Genomic DNA, 20,333 nt, shown 5'->3' on the forward strand with positions numbered 1-20,333 from the left:
AGGGAGCTGTGTGGAGTGTTTGCACTGGGAATCGTCCTGTTTGTCCCTCCTTCCTTGTGAGGGCTCCAGCCCCAGCCCAACATCTGCACAGCAATTTTACAGCCTGAGCCCTGGCCAGCTGTGTAGACACCCTCCGAATCCAAGGACGGGAGGAAGCATAGGTCCATGTTACAGCTGGTGTCCTGACGCTGTGCTGCAGCACTGATAGGGCCTTGCTGCTTTTGGCTTTCAAATCTGAAACACCTGCTTCTGCAAACTCATCCGTTGCTGCTCACCTAGAGGGGAGCTGATGCTGCCAAGCTCTCTGGTATCTGTAAAGCGAAGCCTTCGTCAACCACGTCTCTTCTCGGGGAACCTTCCTGTGTGAGCTGTTCCCAAGTCTGGGGCTGGAGACACTGGTGAGCAGCAAAGGTCTCAGTTTTCAGAGGTGACCTCTCTGCCACTAGTGATAGTGAGCAAAAAGCCTCTGGTCCAGGAACCCTCCCAGCAGCCGGGCACTGTGTAATCTCCTCAGTGAAGATAGATCTACCAAGAGCACCTTAATCGGTTTGCAGACCCCACTATGTTCATATGCCTTCCACGGCAGGGAGGGATGTTCCCCGTGACCTCTGTCCAGGGAAGATTTTTGGGGTGCTGGTGCAGAGCATTGAGACCTGATGAGGCTGTTCCCACTTGCTGTCTTCTCCAACTGATGGCTGCCACGGTTTGAAACCCCGAGCCGGCTGTGTGACCTGCAGCTGGTTGGCTTCCAAACCATGCCAAGGGCACATCTGTACACGCGCGTGCTCCATACTCTCCATTTCCTCACCCTCGTGTTCTGCCCGGACACTACGTGGTGGGGTCTAGTGAGGGTGAGGAACCTCGGTGGGCCAGCCTGTATTCCACCTTGGTCCCATGGCCGCCAGGCAGAGTAGTTGGCGGCACACCCTGCCCTGGCCGAGCTCCCTGCCGGGGGCCGGGACTGCAGCCACTGCCCTGCCCGAGCTCCCTGCCGGGGGCCGGGCCTGCACCCCCTGCCCTGCCCGAGCTCCCTGCCAGGGGACGGGACTGCAGCCACTGCCCTGCCCGAGCTCCCTGCCGGGGGCCGGGCCTGCACCCCCTGCCCTGGCCGAGCTCCCTGCCGGGGGCCTGGCCTGCACCCCCTGCCCTGCCCGAGCTCCCTGCCGGGGGCCGGGCCTGCACCCCCTGCCCTGCCCGAGCTCCCTGCCGGGGGCCGGGCCTGCACCCCCTGCCCTGCCCGAGCTCCCTGCCGGGGGCCGGGCCTGCAGCCACTGCCCTGCCCGAGCTCCCTGCCGGGGGCCGGGCCTGCACCCCCTGCCCTGCCTGAGCTCCCTGCCGGGGGCCGGGCCTGCAGCCACTGCCCTGCCCGAGCTCCCTGCCGGGGGCCGGGCCTGCAGCCACTGCCCTGCCCGAGCTCCCTGCCGGGGGCCGGGCCTGCAGCCACTGCCCTGCCCGAGCTCCCTGCCGGGGGCCGGGCCTGCACCCCCTGCCCTGGCCGAGCTCCCTGCCGGGGGCCTGGCCTGCAGCCACTGCCCTGCCCGAGCTCCCTGCCCTGCCCGAGCTCCCTGCCGGGGGCCGGGACTGCACCCCCTGCCCTGGCCGAGCTCCCTGCTGGGGGCCGGGACTGCAGCCACTGGCCCTGGGACTCTGCCAGGGGAGTAGTGAAGGAGGTGGGGGGAGGGCCAGTGCTGGAGCTGACCCTGCTCGAAGACTGGAGGCAGCCCCCAGCCCCAGAAGAAGGGTAGGACTAGCAGCTGGCTGCAGCCCACCCCCTCTGTGCCTTACACTGACCAGGTACCCTCAGGCCAGGGTCTTATTTCCTGAGACGCCATGACCCCCCTCTCCTTAGCTGCACCAGCCCAGGGTGCAGGGTGCCACCTCCCACCCTCCAGTCCTGGGCAGCGGGTAGGGGGAACCCTCACGGGAGGCAGCTGCTCAGGTCAGTTTATCTAGGAAATCAGCCGTTTGTTAGGTACTTAGAAGGGAGTTAGGTTCCGGGCATGGAGCCAGGGCCAAAGGTGCACGGGCAGGGCCAGCTCCAGGCACCAGCATAGGGAAGCAGGTGCTCAGAGCGACACTGTCCGGTATCAGGGGCTGGGGTAGGACCCTCGTTCCCTCTCTGCCTCTTTGAGCTGCTGCTGAATTGCCACCGCAGGGGAACAGAGGGAGGACGCGCCCCCGCACTGCCGGCAAAGGAGCGGTGGGACGGAGCTAAAGTGCTGCTGCTCATCTTCCCCCCCCCCTTGTGCCACTTGGGGCAGCAGAAAAGCTGGAGCCGGCCCTGTGCACGGGGGTGGTAAACTGCCACCTCCATTCAGTGAGTACACGGCCAAGATGGGGCCTGCTGGGCCTTGAAGCTGGGGTTGGAGGGGTTTTCATCTCTTCACTGCTAGCAGCTTGGCAGACTTGCTTGCCTTCTGAGCCAGTAGTAAGGGGGGAGTATTACTCCTCCTCAGGGGGGCACCCCTGCCTTGTCTTTCCAGGGCTGAGATTAGGGCTGGAAGGGACCGCAGGAGGTCAGCTAGGCCCACTCCCTGCTCAAAGCAGGACCAACCCCAACTAAATCATCCCAGCCAGGGCTTTGTCAAGCCTGACCTTAAAAACCTCTAAGGAAGGAGATTCCACCACCTCCCTAGGGAACCCATTCCAGTGCTTCACCACCCTCCTAGGGAAATAGTGTTTCCTAATATCCAACCTAGACCTCCCCCTCTGCAACTTGAGACCATTGCTCCTTGTTCTGTCATCTGCCACCACTGAGAACAGCCGAGCTCCATCCTCTTTGGAACCCCCCTTCAGGTAGTTGAAAGGAGCTCTCAAATCCCCCCTCATTCTTCTCTTCTGCAGGCTAAACACTCCCAGTTCCCTCAGCCTCTCCTCAGAAGTCATGTGCTCCAGCCCCCTAATCATTTTTGTTGCCCTCTGCTGGACTCTTTCCAATTTTTCCACATCCTTTCTGTAGCGAGAGGCCCAAAACTGGATGCAATACTCCAGGTGTGGCCTCATCAGTGCCGCATAGAGGGGAATGATCACCTCCCTCGGGCTGGAGGCAGTGCCCATACTAATGCAGCCCAAAATGCCATTAGCCTTCTTGGCAACAGGGGCCCACTGCTGACTCATATCCAGCTTCTCGTCCACTGTAACCCCAGGTCCTTTTCTGCAGAACTGCTGCCCAGCCATTCGGTCCCTAGTCTGTAGCAGTGCATGGGATTCTTCCGTCCTAAGTGCAGGACTCTGCACTTGTCCTTGTCGAACCTCATCAGATTTCCTTTGGCCCAGTCCTCTAATTTGTCTACATCCCTCCGTAATCTATCCCTACCCTCCAGCGTATCTACCTCTCCCCTCAGTTTAGTGTCAGCTGTGAACTTGCTGCGGGTGCAGCCCATTCCATCATCCAGATTATTGAAGATGTTGAACAAAACTACCCCAGGACCAAGCCCTGGGGCACTGCGCTTGATAACAGCTCAGGGTTTAGTTGGCAGCTGTTAATCACTGCCCCTTGAGCCTGGCAGTCTAGCCAGCTTTCTGTCCACTGTAGTGTCCATTCAGCCAGCCCAGACTTTAACTTGCTGGCAAGAAGAGGGTGGGAGATTCTATCAAAAGCTTTGCCAAAGTTCAGCTATCACGTCCACCACTTCCCTCATATCCACCGGGCCAGTTCCTCTCATAGAAGACAAGCAGGTTGGTCAGGCATGACTGGCCCTTGGTGAATCCACGTGGGCTGTTCCTGATCCCTGTCCTGTCCTGCGAGTGCTTCCGAGTGGAGTCGCTGGGGACCGGCTCCGTGACTTTTCCAGGGACTGAGGTGAGGCTGTAGTTCCCCACCTTCTCCTTCTTCCCTTATTTAAACACAGGCACTAGATTTGCCTTTTCCCAATTGTCTGGGACCTTCCCTGATTGCCACAAAGTTTCAGAGATAATGGCCAACGGCTCTGCCATCACATCCGCCACCTCCCTCAGCACCTCGGCTGCATTAGATCTTCACTCACGTGTCACGGAGTCCCCGGGCGCTGCTCTGGAACCGCTCCCCACAAAGCCAGGCAGGACTCTGGGGAGCCTCCTCTCCCTCGGAGCAGCCTGTCTGCAGGGCAAGAAGCTCCCACGGCTTCACCTCCTGGGTCTCTCCTTGGAGCATTCAGCATCCTCTGCCCCTCCGTGCGCTTCCCCCAGCGAGTCCCCCCAGCGGGGTCCTGGGGGGGCCACAGGGTCCTGCCCCCCCACTTTGCAGTCAGACGTGACTCTCAGCCAGCCAGTAACACAGAGGTTTATTTGATGACAGGAACAGGGTCTAAAACAGAGCTTGTAGGTACAGAGAACCGGACCCCTCGGCCGGGTCCATCCTGGGCAGGGCAGTGAGCCAGACGCCCACGTCTGCACTTCACTGCTCGTCCCCAGCCAGCCCCACACTGACTCATCCTCCAGCCCCTCCTCCTCTGGGCTTTGTTCCTTTCCTAGGCCAGGTGGTCACCCGATTCCTTTGTTCTCCTGGCAACTAATGGCAGCTACAGAGTGTCGGCCATTTATGCACACTGGCCCTTTGCTCTGCAACAATCTCACCCCCTAGAGACTTAAGAACTGCATGGGGGAAACTGAGGCACCCACCCAGTATTCAGAGGAAACTAAGAGCAGCCCCACTTTGTCCCATCATGGACTTGTGCTCGACCAGCTTTTCTAATTAGTCCTGAACCACTTTTCTCCACAGAGGGCTGGTCACCACCTCCCCATGCTGTGCTGCCCAGTGCAGCAGTCTGGGAGCTGATCTTGTCTGTGCAGACCAAGGAAAAGCCACATGACATGGAAAAAGCTGAAGTACTCAATGCATCTGGCATTCGGTTGCCTCCCCCAGTCAGTAAGGGGCCCACGTTGTCCCTGGCTGCTGTCTTGTTGCTAACATACCTGCAGAAACCCTTCTCGTTACTCGTAACATCTCTCGCTAGCTGCAGCTCCAGTGGGCTTTGGCCTTCCTGATTTCACTCCTGCAGCCTGAGCAATATTTTTATACTCCTCCCTGGTCATCTGTCCAAGCTTCCACTTCTTGTAAGCTTCCTTTTTGTATCTAAGCTCACCCAAGATTTCACTGTTAAGCCAAGCTGGCTGCCCGCCCTATTTGCTATTCTTTCTGCACAGCAGGATGGTTTGTTCCTGCACCTTCAATAAGGTGTCTTTAAAACACAGCCAGCTCTCCTGGCCTCCTTTCCCCCTCTTATTAGCCTCCCAGGGGATCCTGCCCATCAGTTCCCTGAGGGAGTCAGGCTGCTTTTCTGAAGGCCAAGGTCCAGATCCTGCTGCTCTTTCTTCCTTTTGTGAGGATCCTGAACTCGACCATCTCCTGGTCACTGCTGCCCAGGTTGCCACCCACTTGTACTTCCCCAACCAGTTCTTCCCTGTCTGTGAGCAGCAGATCAAGAGGAGCACGGCCCCTAGTTGGTTCCTCCAGCACTTGTACCAGGAAGTTGTCCCGAAACACTCTCCAAAAACTTCCTGAACTGTGTGCCCTGCTGTACTGCTCTCCCAGCAGATATCGGGGTGATTGAACTCCCCATGAGAGCCAGGGCCTGTGACCTGGAATGGAGGATCAGCATCTCCTCACGCGCCACAGGCAGCACCACCATTTCTCCTGCTGGTCATTGTGGTGGAGGAAGTGCAGGCTGGCTGGGATGTTTAGCCATGGCAGCAGCACAAGCGGGTGAAGGGGATGCCTTAGCCACGGGGTCTGGCAGCATCTGGCAAGGTTTGGTGTCTTTTCCCCTCCTCCAGGCAGATGGCACTGGAGAGACATTACCTGAGCTGTGTACAATGCAGGCCCTGGTCTCTGCTCCAGCGCTAGGTGGCAGAGGGGCTGGCTGCTCAGATCCAGAGGTTAAGTGACCTTTGCATTCACTAGATGGAATGAAAACATGGCCGAGGTGCAGGGCTGCACCAGTTTCCTCCTGCTCCCCTGCCACGGCCCATCAGTGACCCCCCTTTAGCTGCCGTTAGATGGGAGTTGTGAGAGCGACGCTTGTGCCATGGAGACGCCATTCTCGCTAGTTCAATCCACGTGACTGCCCTGGGCCCAGCTCTGGAGGGGAGACAGCTGGTGCCTCCCCTGAGCAAAGCCCAGCTCCATGGAGGCCTGAGCATGGGCACTGAGTTAGTGCCCTGCCTCCCTCCCTCCCCCCCCCGCAAGGCAGCCAGGGGACAGGTTTGGAAAAGATGCTTTATTCACGGTTTGGCAGATACAGACGAAGTGTCGGGGTTGCTAGGGCAGACAGATGTTTCTGGAGGTGGGGTAGCACAGGACTGTGGCCCCTGCATGGACAGCTCATGCCCCACCACAGGGGACATTCAGCACAGATCCAGATGGGACCTGCCATCTCAGAGTCACCCCCCCAAGCAGCACAGCCATGGAGGGCAATGCGGCCCCCTGGGTGTGCTCAAGGACAAACTGGGGGGCTGTCAAGAGGAGCCCAAGTGGAACCTGTGCACAGTACAGAAACCAGAGGCACCTGCAGGGTGGCCACGAACAGAGACTCCCCTACTTGGGGAGCTTCACACAAGAGCAGGCAGCTCCTGGTTCACCTTGGTGCCATCTGCTGGGTCCTGCAGCCAGGGGCTACCCCCCAGGGAGGCTGGTACCAGGAAGGATTCTCAGGAGGGCTGCAGGATCAGGGCTGAGGGAGAGACCCTTCAGCAACAGCTGCCTTTTAAAGAGGCGGTAGCTGGCATGTCTGAACATGGGACGGAGCGAGAACAAAATCTGAGACTTCAGTGAAAGTCCTTTTAAAGTGCCTTAAAAATGGCAGCTCCCAGCTGGCTGCCTCTGCACCAGGCAGGGCAAAGGAGCCACCACATTAAAGCTTTGACACCCTACATGGAGGCCCAGCCCTTGCTGCTGGCCAGCTCCTAGGGACGAGGCAGCAGGCGCCCATCTCCTCTGCCAAGACGGGGGCAACGTTCCCGAGGCGGTCAGAGCAGAAGCACATTCTGAAGGCTCAGCTTGCCAAGCTCTCCAGTGGGCCTCAGATGTTGGTGCTGCCTTGGGCAGGCCCTAAGCTCAGCCCCGAACACCTGCAAGGCCTGTTACAGGAGCCTGGGAAATGCCCTCTCAAGAATCTGATCCTGAGCATTAACACCAGTGATAGGAGAGAAGGGGCCCGTGGCACCCGGTGCTTCTCACTGGAGGATATTGCATTGATCCAACATTCAATTCACAGAAACACTCATCCCCATTGATTACACACACGTATAAAAAAGACAAGGCAGCTTCCTTAGACTGACATCTCCGCACATGTGCTGGTGCTAGTCAGTCCCAGAGGCTTGCGGAGAGCAGCAGGAAGTGGGGCTCTGACCCCGGCCAGGCTCCTTGCAGACACCACAAGGAGAGGGAGGAACGGGGAGTCCACATGCATCACTGGCTGCCTTCGTAGTTGAGCACATAGTAGTCGTGAACGTACATCAGGACGGCTATCGGCTGCCCGATGATCAAGGAGATCCATACGGCTGCGTTCCCATAGTTGCCTCTGAGGAACCTTCCCACAAGCCAGGCCAGCGGAATCTGGGAGGAGGAACAGTCAGAGCTTGGACTCCAAGCCTCAGAGACAGGCCGTCACGCACCAAGGGGGCGGAACAGAGCACAGATACCATGCGAGGGGGGGTGTTAATAACCAAGACAGGCCCCAGTGCCTGGCCCATGAGTCCAAAGGCAGCGGTGGGTGCCACAGAGCACTGGGAAGGAGCCACTGAAGGCGGCAGCTACAGAACACATGAGAGGCAGGCATCTCCCTACGGTTCCATGTGGTTTACGGCAGTGGAGAAGGCCCAGTTATGGGCACGAGCAGTTTTCCAGCATGCTAGAATGGAGATTCCCTGGAAGGATCAGAAACCCAAGGAGGCAGGTGACCTTCCTACCTCCCAGGTCTTACCTGAGCCATCATCCCCATGAACGCCCACAGCCGGAACATCTTCAGGGGCACGCTGACCAAGTACTGGAGGAGAGAAGAGTCCATCAGCTCCACGCATGGCCCCAAGCCCCACTGCATTCCCCAAGGTGGGCAGAGGAGCTGCTGCTGGCCCTCCTGGAGCCACCCCCCACAGCTACAGGGGGGAGGGATGGTTGAGCCCACTAACCACAGCCCACCCCCAGCATCCTCCCTTCCCCCAGGATGAGAACCCAAGTCAGCCCAGAGCCAGACCCAGCTGCCCAGAACGAGCCCCTGGAAGCATCCCGGGGCAGCGCTGAGCAGAGAGTTTGCCTTGTTGGCAGCTCTCTCCTCCCAGTGAGGTGCGGTCGCGCCGAGGGCTTGCGCTGCTGGCTGGTTGTCCCGTTGAGGGCAGGCTGCTCCGAGTTTTACCCTCTCCCCGGTCAGGCCATGAACGTTCCTTTTACGCAGCTCTCGCAACCGAGTCCCCTCCCTCCCACGCAGGGAGCAAGCCAGGCGCCAACCTCGTGGAAGAAAGCCGATGCCAGGAACACTGCAGTCTGGGCTGTCCATTTGCTGACCCCCCTCTTGATCATCGGCTTGTAGAAGTGCCTAGAACACAGCGCAGGAGTTAGCGTGGGTGGGAGCGGAGCAGGCAGGAAAGCACTGGCTGTTGCAGGCAGCAGCAGGGAGTTCTGGGAGCGTCCCCCAGCCCCGCGACGACAAGGAACTAGGTTCTCAGAGCTGCCCCTTCCCAGGAGCGTCCTCACGTGCTGATCAGCCCTGCAGGAGCCTGCTGCCGTCTGCCCCAGCGCAGGAGCTCAGGGTGGTCTCTAGTCGGCTTTTCTCCACCAAGCTCTTAGCTCACAGGGCCTCCCTCCGCCCCGAGGGAACAGCCGCCCCGAGCCCCCAGCAGACTGGGCTGGGAGGCCCTCGCTGAGCCGTACCTGAGACACCACTTGTGCACCGGTATGTTCCAGTTCTGCCAGAAGTACGTCACGGACTCCGAGTTCCTGGGGGAGAGAACCGGCATCAGCAACATCCCAGCCACGGGCACGCAGAGACCTGGGACCAGCACAAGCCCTCTGCTCCCAACGGCCAGCAGGGCAGGGACCGTCACTATGGCCAGCACCAGGAGGCCATGTAGGACTTCCAGCTAGATGCCCAGCAGCATGAGGGGGGTTTCACAGGCCCCCGCTCCCCTCTGCCCCCAGCTCCCCAGACCTCGCAGCACTGTGACAGCTGCCGTCTGGTAGGAGAAGTGCATTTAACAGCAGCCCCATCCCGAGGGGCCGGCTGGACCCGTTCCGAGGGAAGGGCACCCCCTGCTCGCTGGCCAGTCACGTTTAGCTGCAGAGGGACCCAAAGTACAACCCTGATTTCCAACTGCAGTTCAGACTAACACCCGCAGGGTTTGTCCAGCGGCTCCCATGGGCCTGGGTTTCCCAGGCAGCTCTGGCCGCAGTGCGCGCATGGAGCTGCAGAAGTCCCCTGGCAGAGCCAACGTGCTCCGCTGGGGTCAGACTGACCCTGAGTGACCCTCCTGTGACTGGGCTGTGGCCTCTAGCAGGGTATCCGAGGACAGCGACACCCACCACCATCCCTGGGGAGCCAGCTCTGACCAGAAGGAACTGGTCAATGGCACAGCATCACGAGGCGGCCCCAGGTATTCGGCATGGACGATGGAGACAGGACAGTCTCTCCCAGTACAGGAGAGCCCAGCAGGAAGGCACTGGAAGTGCTTTGTAAGGGTCTTCCCAGTCTCCGGGGGCTCAAGACCCCCCTCACCCCAGGGGGTGGGCAGCAGGACGGGGCTACACAGACAAGCCACATGGCGTCTCTACACTGCTACATGCGTTAGACAGTCTTGTCTCCCATCAGGGACGAAGACGGCAGCCAGAGTCTCCAAGGTGCTGGTGGCACCAGCTCCCTGCAGCTGACCACAATGGCTAGTTGAGCCCAAGGGGCTCCTCGCCCCCCACGCAGGGTTGTTGATATGGGCCTGGGGCCATTGGGGGAGCTGTCACTTCCCCTCCGGGCAGCTCCTCGCGGGCCCCCCGAGTGGATCACTGCTCACCACCAGTCCCTGTAGAACTCCCGGTCGCCAAACTGCATCACTTCAGCCAGGACGTTCAGGGATGAGTGGAAGAACCAGTAAAAGAAGATGAGCCAGATCAAGTGATTGGGGACCTGCCCAGAGAAAGGAACAGACCGAACTCAAGCCCTTGGCCGACGCCCGAGGCATTCCAGGGAGTTCCCTGCTGGAGAGCAGAGCCAGCCGCCCCTTGGCATTACTGCCAGCCGCTGCCCAGGAGAGGCCTGGGGATGGAATAGCAGGTTCTGCCAAGCCAGACAGTGCTGGGAGCCTGTTTCAGGAAGGCTGCCACGTCCCCAGCCCTGGAGGGAGGTGGTGAATTCGAGCTGCAGTACTCACAGCCAGCTTCAGGAGGCGCTCTATGATTCGGGAGTAGTCCATATCCTGGAAGGAGAGCTCAGCGTCAGTCCCAGCTGGCCAGGACAAGCCGGGGGGTGGGGAGAAGGCTGCTTTCAGGACTCCTACTCCCTCCCAGATACCCCACAGCCTTGTTCCTTCACAGATCCCAGACGGGCAGGAAGGGCTGGGGTCCCTGCTGAGGCCTGCTAAGGAAGCACGCACCCTCTGTGGGGCAGGCCACAGGGCAGCCAGGGCACCGGCCACGCGAGTGGCCTTCAAGCCCCCTCCGTTTAGGCCACTGCACGGCCGGCTGCAGGGCACAGAGCTCTGAGGCGCTGCCCCTTGGGGGGCCCGGCTGTGGCCAGTCAGCCAGTGCACAAGCAGCAGAGGGGGAGATGGCCGCTTCCTGCCCGCCTAGGGCTCGTGCCAGCAGCCCTGCAGGAGAGGAGAGATGCACAGCAGGGAGCTTGCGGAGTCGGAGCTGGGGGGGAGGGAATCTGTAGCCCAGACTGGATACAAGGGAGGCTGGTGACTCACCCGGAAAGGTTTCATCGAGTTCTGGATAGTGGGGACCATCCACTGAAAGAGAAGAAGAAGTTTAGCTCCAGACAGTCAGGCTGCTCCCCCCAGCGCACCAAGCCCGCCCCTCACCCCAGGATCTGGGGACCCCCCAGTCAGCCAGCCGCTGTCACTGCCTGCTTGGCAAGTCTGTCCGTGCCCCCGTGCAGCCCCTCTAGCTGCTTGGCCGATCCCAACCTGCCCCACGGACGCTCGCCTGGAGTCCCACACGCCGCCGGGGGCCTAGATCCAACTTCGTTAATCACAGATACTCGTCAGGGAGCCTGTGTCTGCCCTTTGTTCCTAGCCCCGGCCCCCGGCCCGCCCCCCCACTCAGTTCTTAAGGGCTCAGTTCCCTGTGCCGGGAACATGGTGCAGCGTCTGTGTCCTTTGATTCGGCCAGGAGGGCCCTGGAGAGAGCAGGCTCCAGCCCACCCTGCACCAGGCACTTGGCACCACGTGCTGAGTCAGCCAGAGGCGACGCCTGCCTGGGGATGGCGGGGGCTCCTGCCTACCACCCCGCCTCTGCCAATGCCTGGAGAAAGCCGAGAGACCCCTGCTGTGCCCCCTCCCACCAAGAGCCGCCCAGGGAATGGTCTCTGCTGCCCCATCCACATACCTGCTGTATCAGCCCCACCAGCAGCTGGATGAAGAAGAGCTGGAGAGAAAGAGGCAGCAGCAGTGAGATCGGCAGGGCCCCTCCCCTGCACAGCACCGGCCCATGCCGGACACCTGGCCACTCAGGCACTGGAGACCTGGCAGACAGGCCCAGGAGGCATATGGGCCCCTCAGTGCCATCCAGGCACCAGGCCACACCATAGGTGGCAGGTTTGTATAATTTTTGGTGGGGCCCAAAATGGTGGTGCCCCCCCACTCCCGCCCTGTAAGCCGATATAAAATGAAGCTACAACACGTCAGTGCCACAAGATTACAAGGGTCAATTAAAAGTGGAAAGTCAGAAGCAGCACTCGCCTACTTCAATATACATTTTACCATCACTGTATAAAAATGGTTCCCAATTGTCGATGCAATCTGATTAATGTAAGAGCACATTACAATGAAATATTTCAATTCTCAGTCATTTTAAGACTTTGCCACACACTAGTTTGTCTGTACACCAGTTTCAGACAATCCTTTATAGCAATTTTACTCCAGGTCCTATGTGAAGCCAATCAATCACTTCCTCCTCTCACCCACATCGTTTTGTTTTAAGCTGTAATCAAAAGTGGCTTCATCTGCTTTAAAAGTCACAGAGCAGCAGCCACAAGTCTGCAGGTTTTAGGGATATTGTCCTGGTCAACTCAGTCAAAATTAATTACAACCTAGATGGGATTATGGTGAGGGGGCACGGCACGGCCCCCTCCCCTCCCCCTCCTGAGGTGCTGCAGCACCAGCAGCTTGCACTGCTCTTATGCTGTAGCCCTTAGGCGGCGGCGGCAGCAGCAGCAAGGGAGAGAGACGCGCGCTGCAGGCTCTTTACGTTCAGGCAGGGAAGCTCCGGGCAGGGCCGGCTCTAGGTTTTTTGCTGCCCCAAGCAAAAAAAAATTTGGCTGCCCCCCTTCCCAGCCCTGGGCTCCCCCCATACCTTCCTGCTGCCCTTCTCCAACCCCCAGTAAGCGGTTTGGGGGTTGGAGAAGGGGTAGGGGGTTCCGGGGGCCAGTCAAGGGACAAGGAGCGGGGGGGTTGGATGGGGCAGAGGTTCGGAGGGGCAGTCAGGGGACTGGCAGCAATTGGATAGGCATGGGAGTCCAGGGGGTTTATCAGGGGACAGGTAGGGGGTGGGGTCCTGGGGGGAAGTTGGGTGGGGTCTCAGGAGGGGGCACTTGGGGACAAGGAGAAGGGAGGCTTAGATAGGGGCTGGGGTCCCAAGGGGCAGTTGTCTCGGGAGGGGGTAATCGGGGGACAAGGACCAGTGGTGCTTAGATAGGGGGAGGGGGTCCTGGGAGGCCGTTGGGGCAGGGGTCTGGGGAGGGGGCAATCAGCGGCCAGGGGCTGGGATTCAAAGGGGTCTGGGCTCTCTGCCCCTGCGGGCAGCGCAGAGCCCTCTGATTCCCAGCCGCTGCTGAGATTTAAAGGGCTCTGGGCTCCCCGCGGCTGCCGGCAGCCCAGAGCCCTCTGACTCCCCTGCACTTCAAGCAGGGGAGAAACCTAGCTCCAAATATTGCTGGAGCAGAGCCCCTGACTATGAATATTCCTGGGGCTTTAGCCCCCCGAGCCCATATAAGTTGGCGCCCATGGGCCACACTGTCCCAGCATGGCAGCACTCAGGCCAAGCCAGGAGCCAGCTCCAGGAGGCCAGAATCCTGGAGCAATGCCGGGTTTGTTGCAGGCACTGAGCTGGGGGGGGGGGGTCTCCTGCCCCCCAGCGGACATGCTGCAGCCCACCAGCTAGGACAACGGGGAGTTAAAGCCACAGGCAGCCCCCCGGGCCTGCTCAGGAGACCTCTGCTGAGACACCAGCCTGGGACGCTCCTCAGCCCACTCTCCAAAGCTGGAGTCGGTGCTGCAGGAGCAGCCACGGGCCACGCGCTGCCAGCCCTGTCTGTGGGCTGCCCACAATCGGCACCTGCTGAGTCCAGAGGGTTGTCACTGGCCCAGCGCTCAGGAGCAGGGCCCGAGGCTGCCTTACCATCTCGAAGAGCCGGCGGAGCAGGAAGCGCTTGCGAATCCGGGGCGAGCGAGGGAAGTTCAGCTCGTAGCAGAGCGTGGGAGCAAACAGGAAGTAGTACATGTCTGAAACAGGCCAGCGGAGTCACGTCAGCGCCCCGGGCCCAGCGCCCCGGGCCCAGCGCCCCGGGCCGATAGTTACTGAGGTTCTGAACAAGCAGCACTGACACCACCTGCCCAGAGCAGCCAAGGGCGAGTGGGCAGCAAGCTCCTGGGACGGCCCTATGGGGCAGGGCCACCAGCGTTCAACCCCCAGCAGGGCTCCGAGAGCCGGCAAGTGAGGCTGCAGGTAGGTGCCAGCAGCCTGTCACCTGGGTCACTGTCCTGCCGTGGCAGAGCTGGGAGGTGACTATTAGCCCTCACGGAGTCCCCGGGCGCTGCTCTGGAACTGTTCCCCACAAAGCCAGGCAGGACTCTGGGGAGCCTCCTCTCCCTTGGAGCAGCCTGTCTGCAGGGCAAGAAGCTCCCACGGCTTCACCTCCTGGGTCTCTCCTTGGAGCATTCAGCATCCTCTGCCCCTCCGTGCGCTTCCCACAGCGAGTCCGCCCCGGCGGGGTCCTGGGGAAGCCACAGGGTCCTGCCCCCCCACTGCGCAGTCAGACGTGACTCTCAGCCAGCCAGTAACACAGAGGTTTATTCGATGACAGGAACAGGGGCTAACACAGAGCTTTTAGGTGCAGAGAACTGGACCCCTCGGCTGGGTCCATTCTGGGGCCCAGCGAGCCAGACCCCCACGTCTGCCCTCACTCCTCGTCCCCAGCCAGCTCCAGACTGACACCCCCTCCAGCCCCTCCTCTCTGGCCTTTGTCTCTTTCCTGGGCCAGGAGGTCACCTGATCTTTGTTCTCCTTTAGCATCCCCTTGCAGGCGGGAGGGGAAAGGGCCCCGGCCATTTGTTGCTAGGAGACAGTGTCGGCCATTTATGCACAATGGAGACTTTTAATGCATAGGGGAAACTGAGGCACCCACAGTATTCAGAGGAAACTAAGAACAGCCCCACTTCGTCACAGCCCTGTTCCCCCAGCCTGAATTGGCCTCCTACGCTCCTGAGAGAGTTCTGGGGCCAGTTCCACGCAGCCATCAGCGCCCGCGGCCAGCTGGCCCACCCGGGGTTTCGGCAGCACTTGCTCTGGGAGAGAGCTGAGGAGCCCAGGTGTGCTGGGCAATAGGCACCTCCCAGTGATCACAGCCTAACGCCCCCACACTGCAGGCCGGGAGCTCAGTTACCTTTATAGGTCAGGTTAGCTGGATAGCACACGCCGCTCGGCACCACCTCCCCGTTGGCTTTCTTCAGCCCGGAAGCTGGGAGAGGAGAGAGCCATTAGCCTGAAGGCCCTGGGGTCGCTAGGGCTGCAGTTGAGACTCGGTAGCCCCACGCCATGGGAGGAGGGCAGTCACGTGGGAGGAGCAGAGACACCCCCCCCCCCCATGTGGAGATGGCAGTCGCACTAAGGCAGAGCCAGCTGCAGCGCCAATCTCTGCAGACCCATTTGTGGCCAGGGCGGTTTCCCTCCCGGGAACGGACGAGCCCCACTCGTGCATCGTGCCAGAGCGAGACCTGGCCGCAAGCCCCAGAGAGGGGGGCTCCACTCGCCTGCAATACAGCCACAAAGCAGAGGCCGTAGCGGCATTCCTGGCACTGGGGAGCGGCTGCCTGCGCCTGCCGCTCCGGTCACGCAGGGCAGCACCGCGCCGTGCTGCAGCCGCCCCCCGCCCACCCACCACCGGGGCTCACCTGGGCGCACGCGCGCAGCCTTGGCCCGGCCCCTGGCTCGGCACCACTTGTTCACGTCCCTGAAGGAGAAGAGCTTGAGGAAGAGGATGGTGTAGATGGACAGAGCGAACACGGCGCCGACTGGGGAGAGAAGGCGGGAGCGGGAGCGACCCGTGAGGCACTGCTGCAGGCCGGCGTCCCCGGGCGACTCACTGGCCCTGGCCAGCCCCACCCCACCCTGGTTAGTGAGCACCTAACACTGGAGGGGAGACCCCAGGTCAGCCTGTCCCCAGGGACCCCCAGCCTCAGAGACCAACAGGGTCAAGGTCAGACAGCAGCTCCCCAGAGCAGGTCGCTGCTGCAGCCTCGCCCCAGGCATCCCCAGCTGATCCTGCTCCCACCTGGGGAGCCCAGAGCCCCCAGTATCCCAGGGGGTCCCTGCAGCGTGAGCCCACATCCGTATGCAGCCAGCGCTGGCAGCCAGGGCCTGGGGCAGGGGGGCTCACCACCTACCCGGAGTGACGGAGGAGACCACCAGCACCACCAGCGCTGGGAAACACAGGATGGTCAGGAGGTTGCACGCATGGATGACGGAGCCGACGTTCTCCGAGATGGAGCCCTGCAGGGAGCCAGGAGACATGAGGCCAGTACAACAGCCCTGAGCCCTCGGCCCTACCCCTCCTCCGGGGAGGCTGCCCCCGCGGGCCTGACGACCTCTCCCCCCGGAGCACGGCACCGCCGGAGAAGGCAGCACTCGCCCTCACCCTGGTCGCTTTGCTGCAGGTACGTTCCGTTACCCAGGACTGGGCCCCAGGGAGGCTTTCGCCAGAGCCAGGTGCTGGGCCTCCCACCTGGGAACAGGAATGGCAGCAGCTCCTCCCGCCCAGTGAGGGGCCATGGGGCACATCCGACAGGCCAGGCCCAGCACGCGCCTGCGGCTCAGCGTGCCCCCGAGTGCTGCTGGCTCTGGGGCTCAGGCTCTCTAAGGACAGGTGCCCTCGGTCGATCTCTGCTCCCCTGGGGAGAGGTATTCCAGGCAGGGCCCAGCACAGGCTGCTCGCTGCTCCCCAGGCCTGCAGGCAGCTCGGCTGGTAGATGCTGACAGCAGCTGCTGGAGACCAGGCCAGTGAGATTCATGCCAGGGATTCTGGGCTGCAGCCCGAGAGCTCGTTCCACCTGTCAGGTTTAGCCCAACCCCGTTCACTCCTCCCCACCCCCCCAAGTAACAAGCCTAAGGCCGCTGCTGGGGTGCACAGCGGAGATGGAGCCAGGGCAGAACGAGGCACCACCCGGTGCTCCACGGACACTTGCTGGTTGCGGGACTGGGGACAAGGCAGGGCGTCCCCTTATCCGGTGCAGAGGCCAGTCCAGAGCCTCGGCCTCCCTCCCACGCACTCCAGGGGATTCCCTAGGCAGCTCACTGGGCCCAGTGCGTCCCCCCCATTCTGGCCTGGCAGTGCCGTGCCTGCAGCCTGGTGTCAGAGGACCCGTCTCAATCCTCGAGTCCCCTTCTGCCCATGCATTTGCTAGGAGACGCCCATTTCCCCGGCCACAGGCTCCAGAGCAGCCCAGCGGCTGTAACCCACGTGTGACCCCCCCCCCGGCCACGCGCCAAGGGGCTCACCGCTGCCAGGCGTCTCTCCGTGTGCAGAGCAGCCAGCGCAAACACATTGGCCACTGTAAACAAAGAGACAGTCAGCACAGCCAGCCCCGGCCCTCAGGACCCTGGAGAGCTCTGAGCACAGCTGGGCCCTGGGGCAGGAGGCGCTGGCCATACGCTGCCTCGCTGAGTCTCCGAGCACGCTGCAGGATCGGTGCGGGGGAGCAGACAGGCCGCTGCGGCACAGGACCGGGAAGGCTGACCCCGGCACGGGGGGCAGCAGGCCAGCACTGAGCGATGCAGTGAGAGTTCACAGCGCCCCTGGAGTCCCCCTGCTCCCAGAACAGGGGCTGGGGCTTGTCCGAGCGCTCAGCTCTGCTCTCGGGGGAGGCAGGAGGGGGCTGAGCAAGGAGAGGGGCAGAGGCTAGGAGCTTGCCCCCTGCATCACTCCTGCAGGCCATGCTCGGGAGACCCCGCGCCCCCATCCTAGGGACGGATCTCCAGCTGGCAACATTAGCTCCTGGGTCAGGACCTTCCCTTGTATCCGTGAAGGACCCCAGCGAGCACATGGGTTCCCAGCCCAGCCAGCTCAAGACAGGACAGCTGGGACAGACCAGGAACGATGAGAAGCCCAGTGCAGCCGCCAGGAGCAGGTCTGAGTTGGACGTGGTTAAAGGCACATCTGGCCCGGACCCCAGGCTGCCCCCCACTAGCCAAGGATCTAATTACCTGCGACTGGGCTTTTTGCAGCATTTGCCCAAGCTCAGTGCCTGGAGGCAGGTGGAGGAGCCCGTCTGCAAGATCAGGTGGGTTAACTGGAGGGTCCAGCCCTCGGGTGAGCACTAGCAATGGCCAGTGCTCACACCTCAGCAAGCAGCACGGGCTGAGGAGCGAATCCTGCTGGTGCTCTGGGCAGGAGAGCAGGGTCTGGGGTCTGGGCACAGACTGCTCTGTGGAGCAGCTCCCAGTGCTGGCAGCACCTGGTGAACGAAGGGCAGGCCCTGGGCTCAGGCAGGCTCAGCTAGACCCGGGGGGAAGCCCCTCCTGTCAGTCTGTGACCCCTGGGGAGCAAGAGCCCCAGCTCTGGTGCTGCCGAGGGGCTGGACAGAGCCCTCAGCAGGGCACACCCTGCCCTAGCCTGCTGGGGAAGGGCCGGGGCTCCGGCGGGCCTGTCCCAGCTCCACACGGCTAGGAGAGGAGGCAGCCAGTTCCCGAGGGGCCCAGCTCAGCTCAGCCCTGGCAGGATCTCGCAAACTCACCGATGACAAGGCACAAGGAGGGCCAGCTGTAGGGGTCCTTCAGGAACAGGGAGACCACTTGGATCGGATCCACCAATATCCCGTATCTGTAGGAGAAACGCGTCTCGGGTGAGCTGGAGGGCAGCTCCCGCCTGACGTGCTGCACGGGGCTGGCTGCCCACATGGGTTCGAGTCCCCACGTGGAGGAGCAGGGAGCGGCCAGCAGCAGGTCCCTGTCCAGAGGGCGGTTCCCCCCTCCCACCAGCCCCAGACATGGACCAGACAGCCCTGCCCCACGTACAATGGGCAGGAGCGACGCACTGCCGGCATCCCCAGAACGTCCCCCCCAGGGACCCCTGCCCCAGGGCTCGGTCCCTCCAGGGCGAGGTCTCCTGCCATTGCAGTTACTCGTCAGCACTCAGATTAGCGAGCAGTGGGGGCGGAGGGGCTCTCCCCTCTGCTCAGAGGGGCTGGCTTTTCTCCCAGGACTCCTCTTGGTGTCAGGCCACCTGAGCCCCTCTCAGGGCTAGTTTGCAGTGGGCTCCCATACAGTGCGGATGGGCACGGGAACACCCAGAGGCGGCGGCGGCCTTAGCTAGCCAGGCCAGGCCTCGTTCCAAGCCCGCACTCAGCACGAGGGACTGAGCAGACCCATGCTGGGACTCTAAGCGGCCTGGCACCAGCTGGCTGCTAGTGGCCCAGGACGAGAACTCACAGGCCCGAGCGGCACTCGGGCCCGTCCTGAGCTGCAGATTGAAGGAAAGCCCATCCCTGTACTGTCAGAGCTCCCAGCTCCGGCGGGGACAGGGGCCTGCTCCTGACAGGCAGGGTTTGAAAGCCGCTTTCAGAAGTTGCAGTACATGTTAGTACCACAGGGTGGCACCCCTGCCCTTAGCATGTGCAAGGTGGCCGTGGTTAGCGCAGGGCTGGCTCCCGAGCCCTGGGAGGGGGCTACCGAGAGGCCTCGGGCAGCGGCCAGGGCATTGGTGGGAGGGGACTCACTGGGCCCGCGCCAGGTATCTGTGGGAACGCGGTCAGACCTCACCGCCCACGAGCGGCACTCCAGAGTCCAGCTTGATTCCCCCACGGTGTGCAGAGCCGCCCCGGGGGTGGGAGCAGTGCCCCCACCTGGCATGACTGGTCTGGGGTGTGGGGCTCAGCACGGGCAGGGAGAAGGGGTCTGAAGGGACCCTGCTAGTGACAGAACTTGAACAGCTGACTCAGCAGCCGCTGCTGCTCATGCCATAGGTGATCGGGTCCCGTCCCACTCTGCCGTGGGAGTGGGTCTGCAGCCGGCCCCTGCCCAGCCACAGCAGCCCCACAGCCTGGCCCTGGGGTCAGCACTTACTTGATGAGGTTTTCTAGGAAGAGCCGGGCGTTGCTCAGGACCTGGAAGAGAAGGAGCCAGCGTTACTCAGGGAGCGACGGGGACGCGGCGCCGGGCTCGGCTCCTGAAGGAAAGGGGGGAGGATTCCACACAGGGGCTCAGCTCAGCAGGGACAGGGCTTCCAGGAGGCTCAGCTGGGAACGGGGGGGGGGGGTTAGACCCTTCAGAGCGACTCACCCCCAAGGGACATCCCAGAGCACGTCACTGGGCTCCCTGCTTCTCCCACCCTACCCCCCAGAAGACACAGGCCTTTGCCCCTGCAAGCTCAGCCCGTGCCCGGCAGGACCCCAGTGTCTGGCCACGGGTCTGTCCCTGGCGCCAACCTGGCCTCACCAGTGCTCCCGACTCCCTCAGTGGAGCCTCTCGGAGGCTGCTCCGCAGGGCGCGGGGGTCAGGCCCAAGGGAGTGGCACAATCCCTGCTTACAGGGCAACTAGTTTAAGTAGCCAACAGGCCCCAGTGGGTCTCACTGCAAGCTTGGGGGGCAGAGGCCACGTGTGCAGCTGTGTTGTGCCCAGCATGGCAGGGTGGGGCTGCCACAATACAAGTCAGATCCCACCCTGTCCCCTCCCCTCGATGGAGCCCGCACTGCGTTCACTGCAAGTCACCGGCACCACTGCTGAGGTCACAGGGTGCACACCAGGCTGTCCAGCTGTCCTCTGGGGGCAGGGACCTGCCCTCTCCCGTAGGTGGGGAGACAGGACCAGTGTTTGCTGGCTCCTGGGCAGGTGGCTGAGCGAGATCAGAGCCCCAAGGGAAGATGTGGCCCCGGAGTCAGGTTGGGGCATTTCTGAGCCCCATAGAACCTGGCTGCCCCATACTGAGCAGAGGCTTGGCTG

General features: G+C 62.0%; 1 protein-coding gene across 2 annotated transcripts in view; it reads right to left on the minus strand.

The window, feature by feature from the left end:
• Positions 1 to 7,250: 7,250 nt before the first annotated feature.
• The window catches only part of DGAT1 (diacylglycerol O-acyltransferase 1), a 28,516-nt gene continuing 15,433 nt past the window's right edge, over positions 7,251 to 20,333 (minus strand). Inside the window, exons 3-17 of one of the 2 annotated variants that reach the window (XM_045005547.1) lie at positions 19,457 to 19,497; positions 18,130 to 18,215; positions 16,895 to 16,947; positions 15,784 to 15,889; positions 15,292 to 15,411; positions 14,784 to 14,858; positions 13,520 to 13,623; positions 11,510 to 11,548; positions 10,870 to 10,911; positions 10,333 to 10,377; positions 10,049 to 10,088; positions 8,846 to 8,912; positions 8,423 to 8,510; positions 7,902 to 7,964; positions 7,251 to 7,534 (exon numbers count right to left, since the gene is read on the minus strand). In XM_045005547.1, coding sequence (XP_044861482.1) covers positions 7,388 to 7,534; positions 7,902 to 7,964; positions 8,423 to 8,510; positions 8,846 to 8,912; positions 10,049 to 10,088; positions 10,333 to 10,377; positions 10,870 to 10,911; positions 11,510 to 11,548; positions 13,520 to 13,623; positions 14,784 to 14,858; positions 15,292 to 15,411; positions 15,784 to 15,889; positions 16,895 to 16,947; positions 18,130 to 18,215; positions 19,457 to 19,497 — 1,116 coding nt within the window. In that variant the 3' untranslated portion in view covers positions 7,251 to 7,387. Of the gene's footprint in view, positions 7,535 to 7,901; positions 7,965 to 8,422; positions 8,511 to 8,845; positions 8,913 to 9,975; positions 10,089 to 10,332; positions 10,378 to 10,869; positions 10,912 to 11,509; positions 11,549 to 13,519; positions 13,624 to 14,783; positions 14,859 to 15,291; positions 15,412 to 15,783; positions 15,890 to 16,894; positions 16,948 to 18,129; positions 18,216 to 19,456; positions 19,498 to 20,333 lie in introns of both variants that reach the window. The other variant, XM_045005546.1, reaches the window with a different exon arrangement.

This window comes from Mauremys mutica, chromosome 2 (assembly GCF_020497125.1).
Source record: "Mauremys mutica isolate MM-2020 ecotype Southern chromosome 2, ASM2049712v1, whole genome shotgun sequence".
NCBI classification, from domain to species: domain Eukaryota; kingdom Metazoa; phylum Chordata; order Testudines; family Geoemydidae; genus Mauremys; species Mauremys mutica.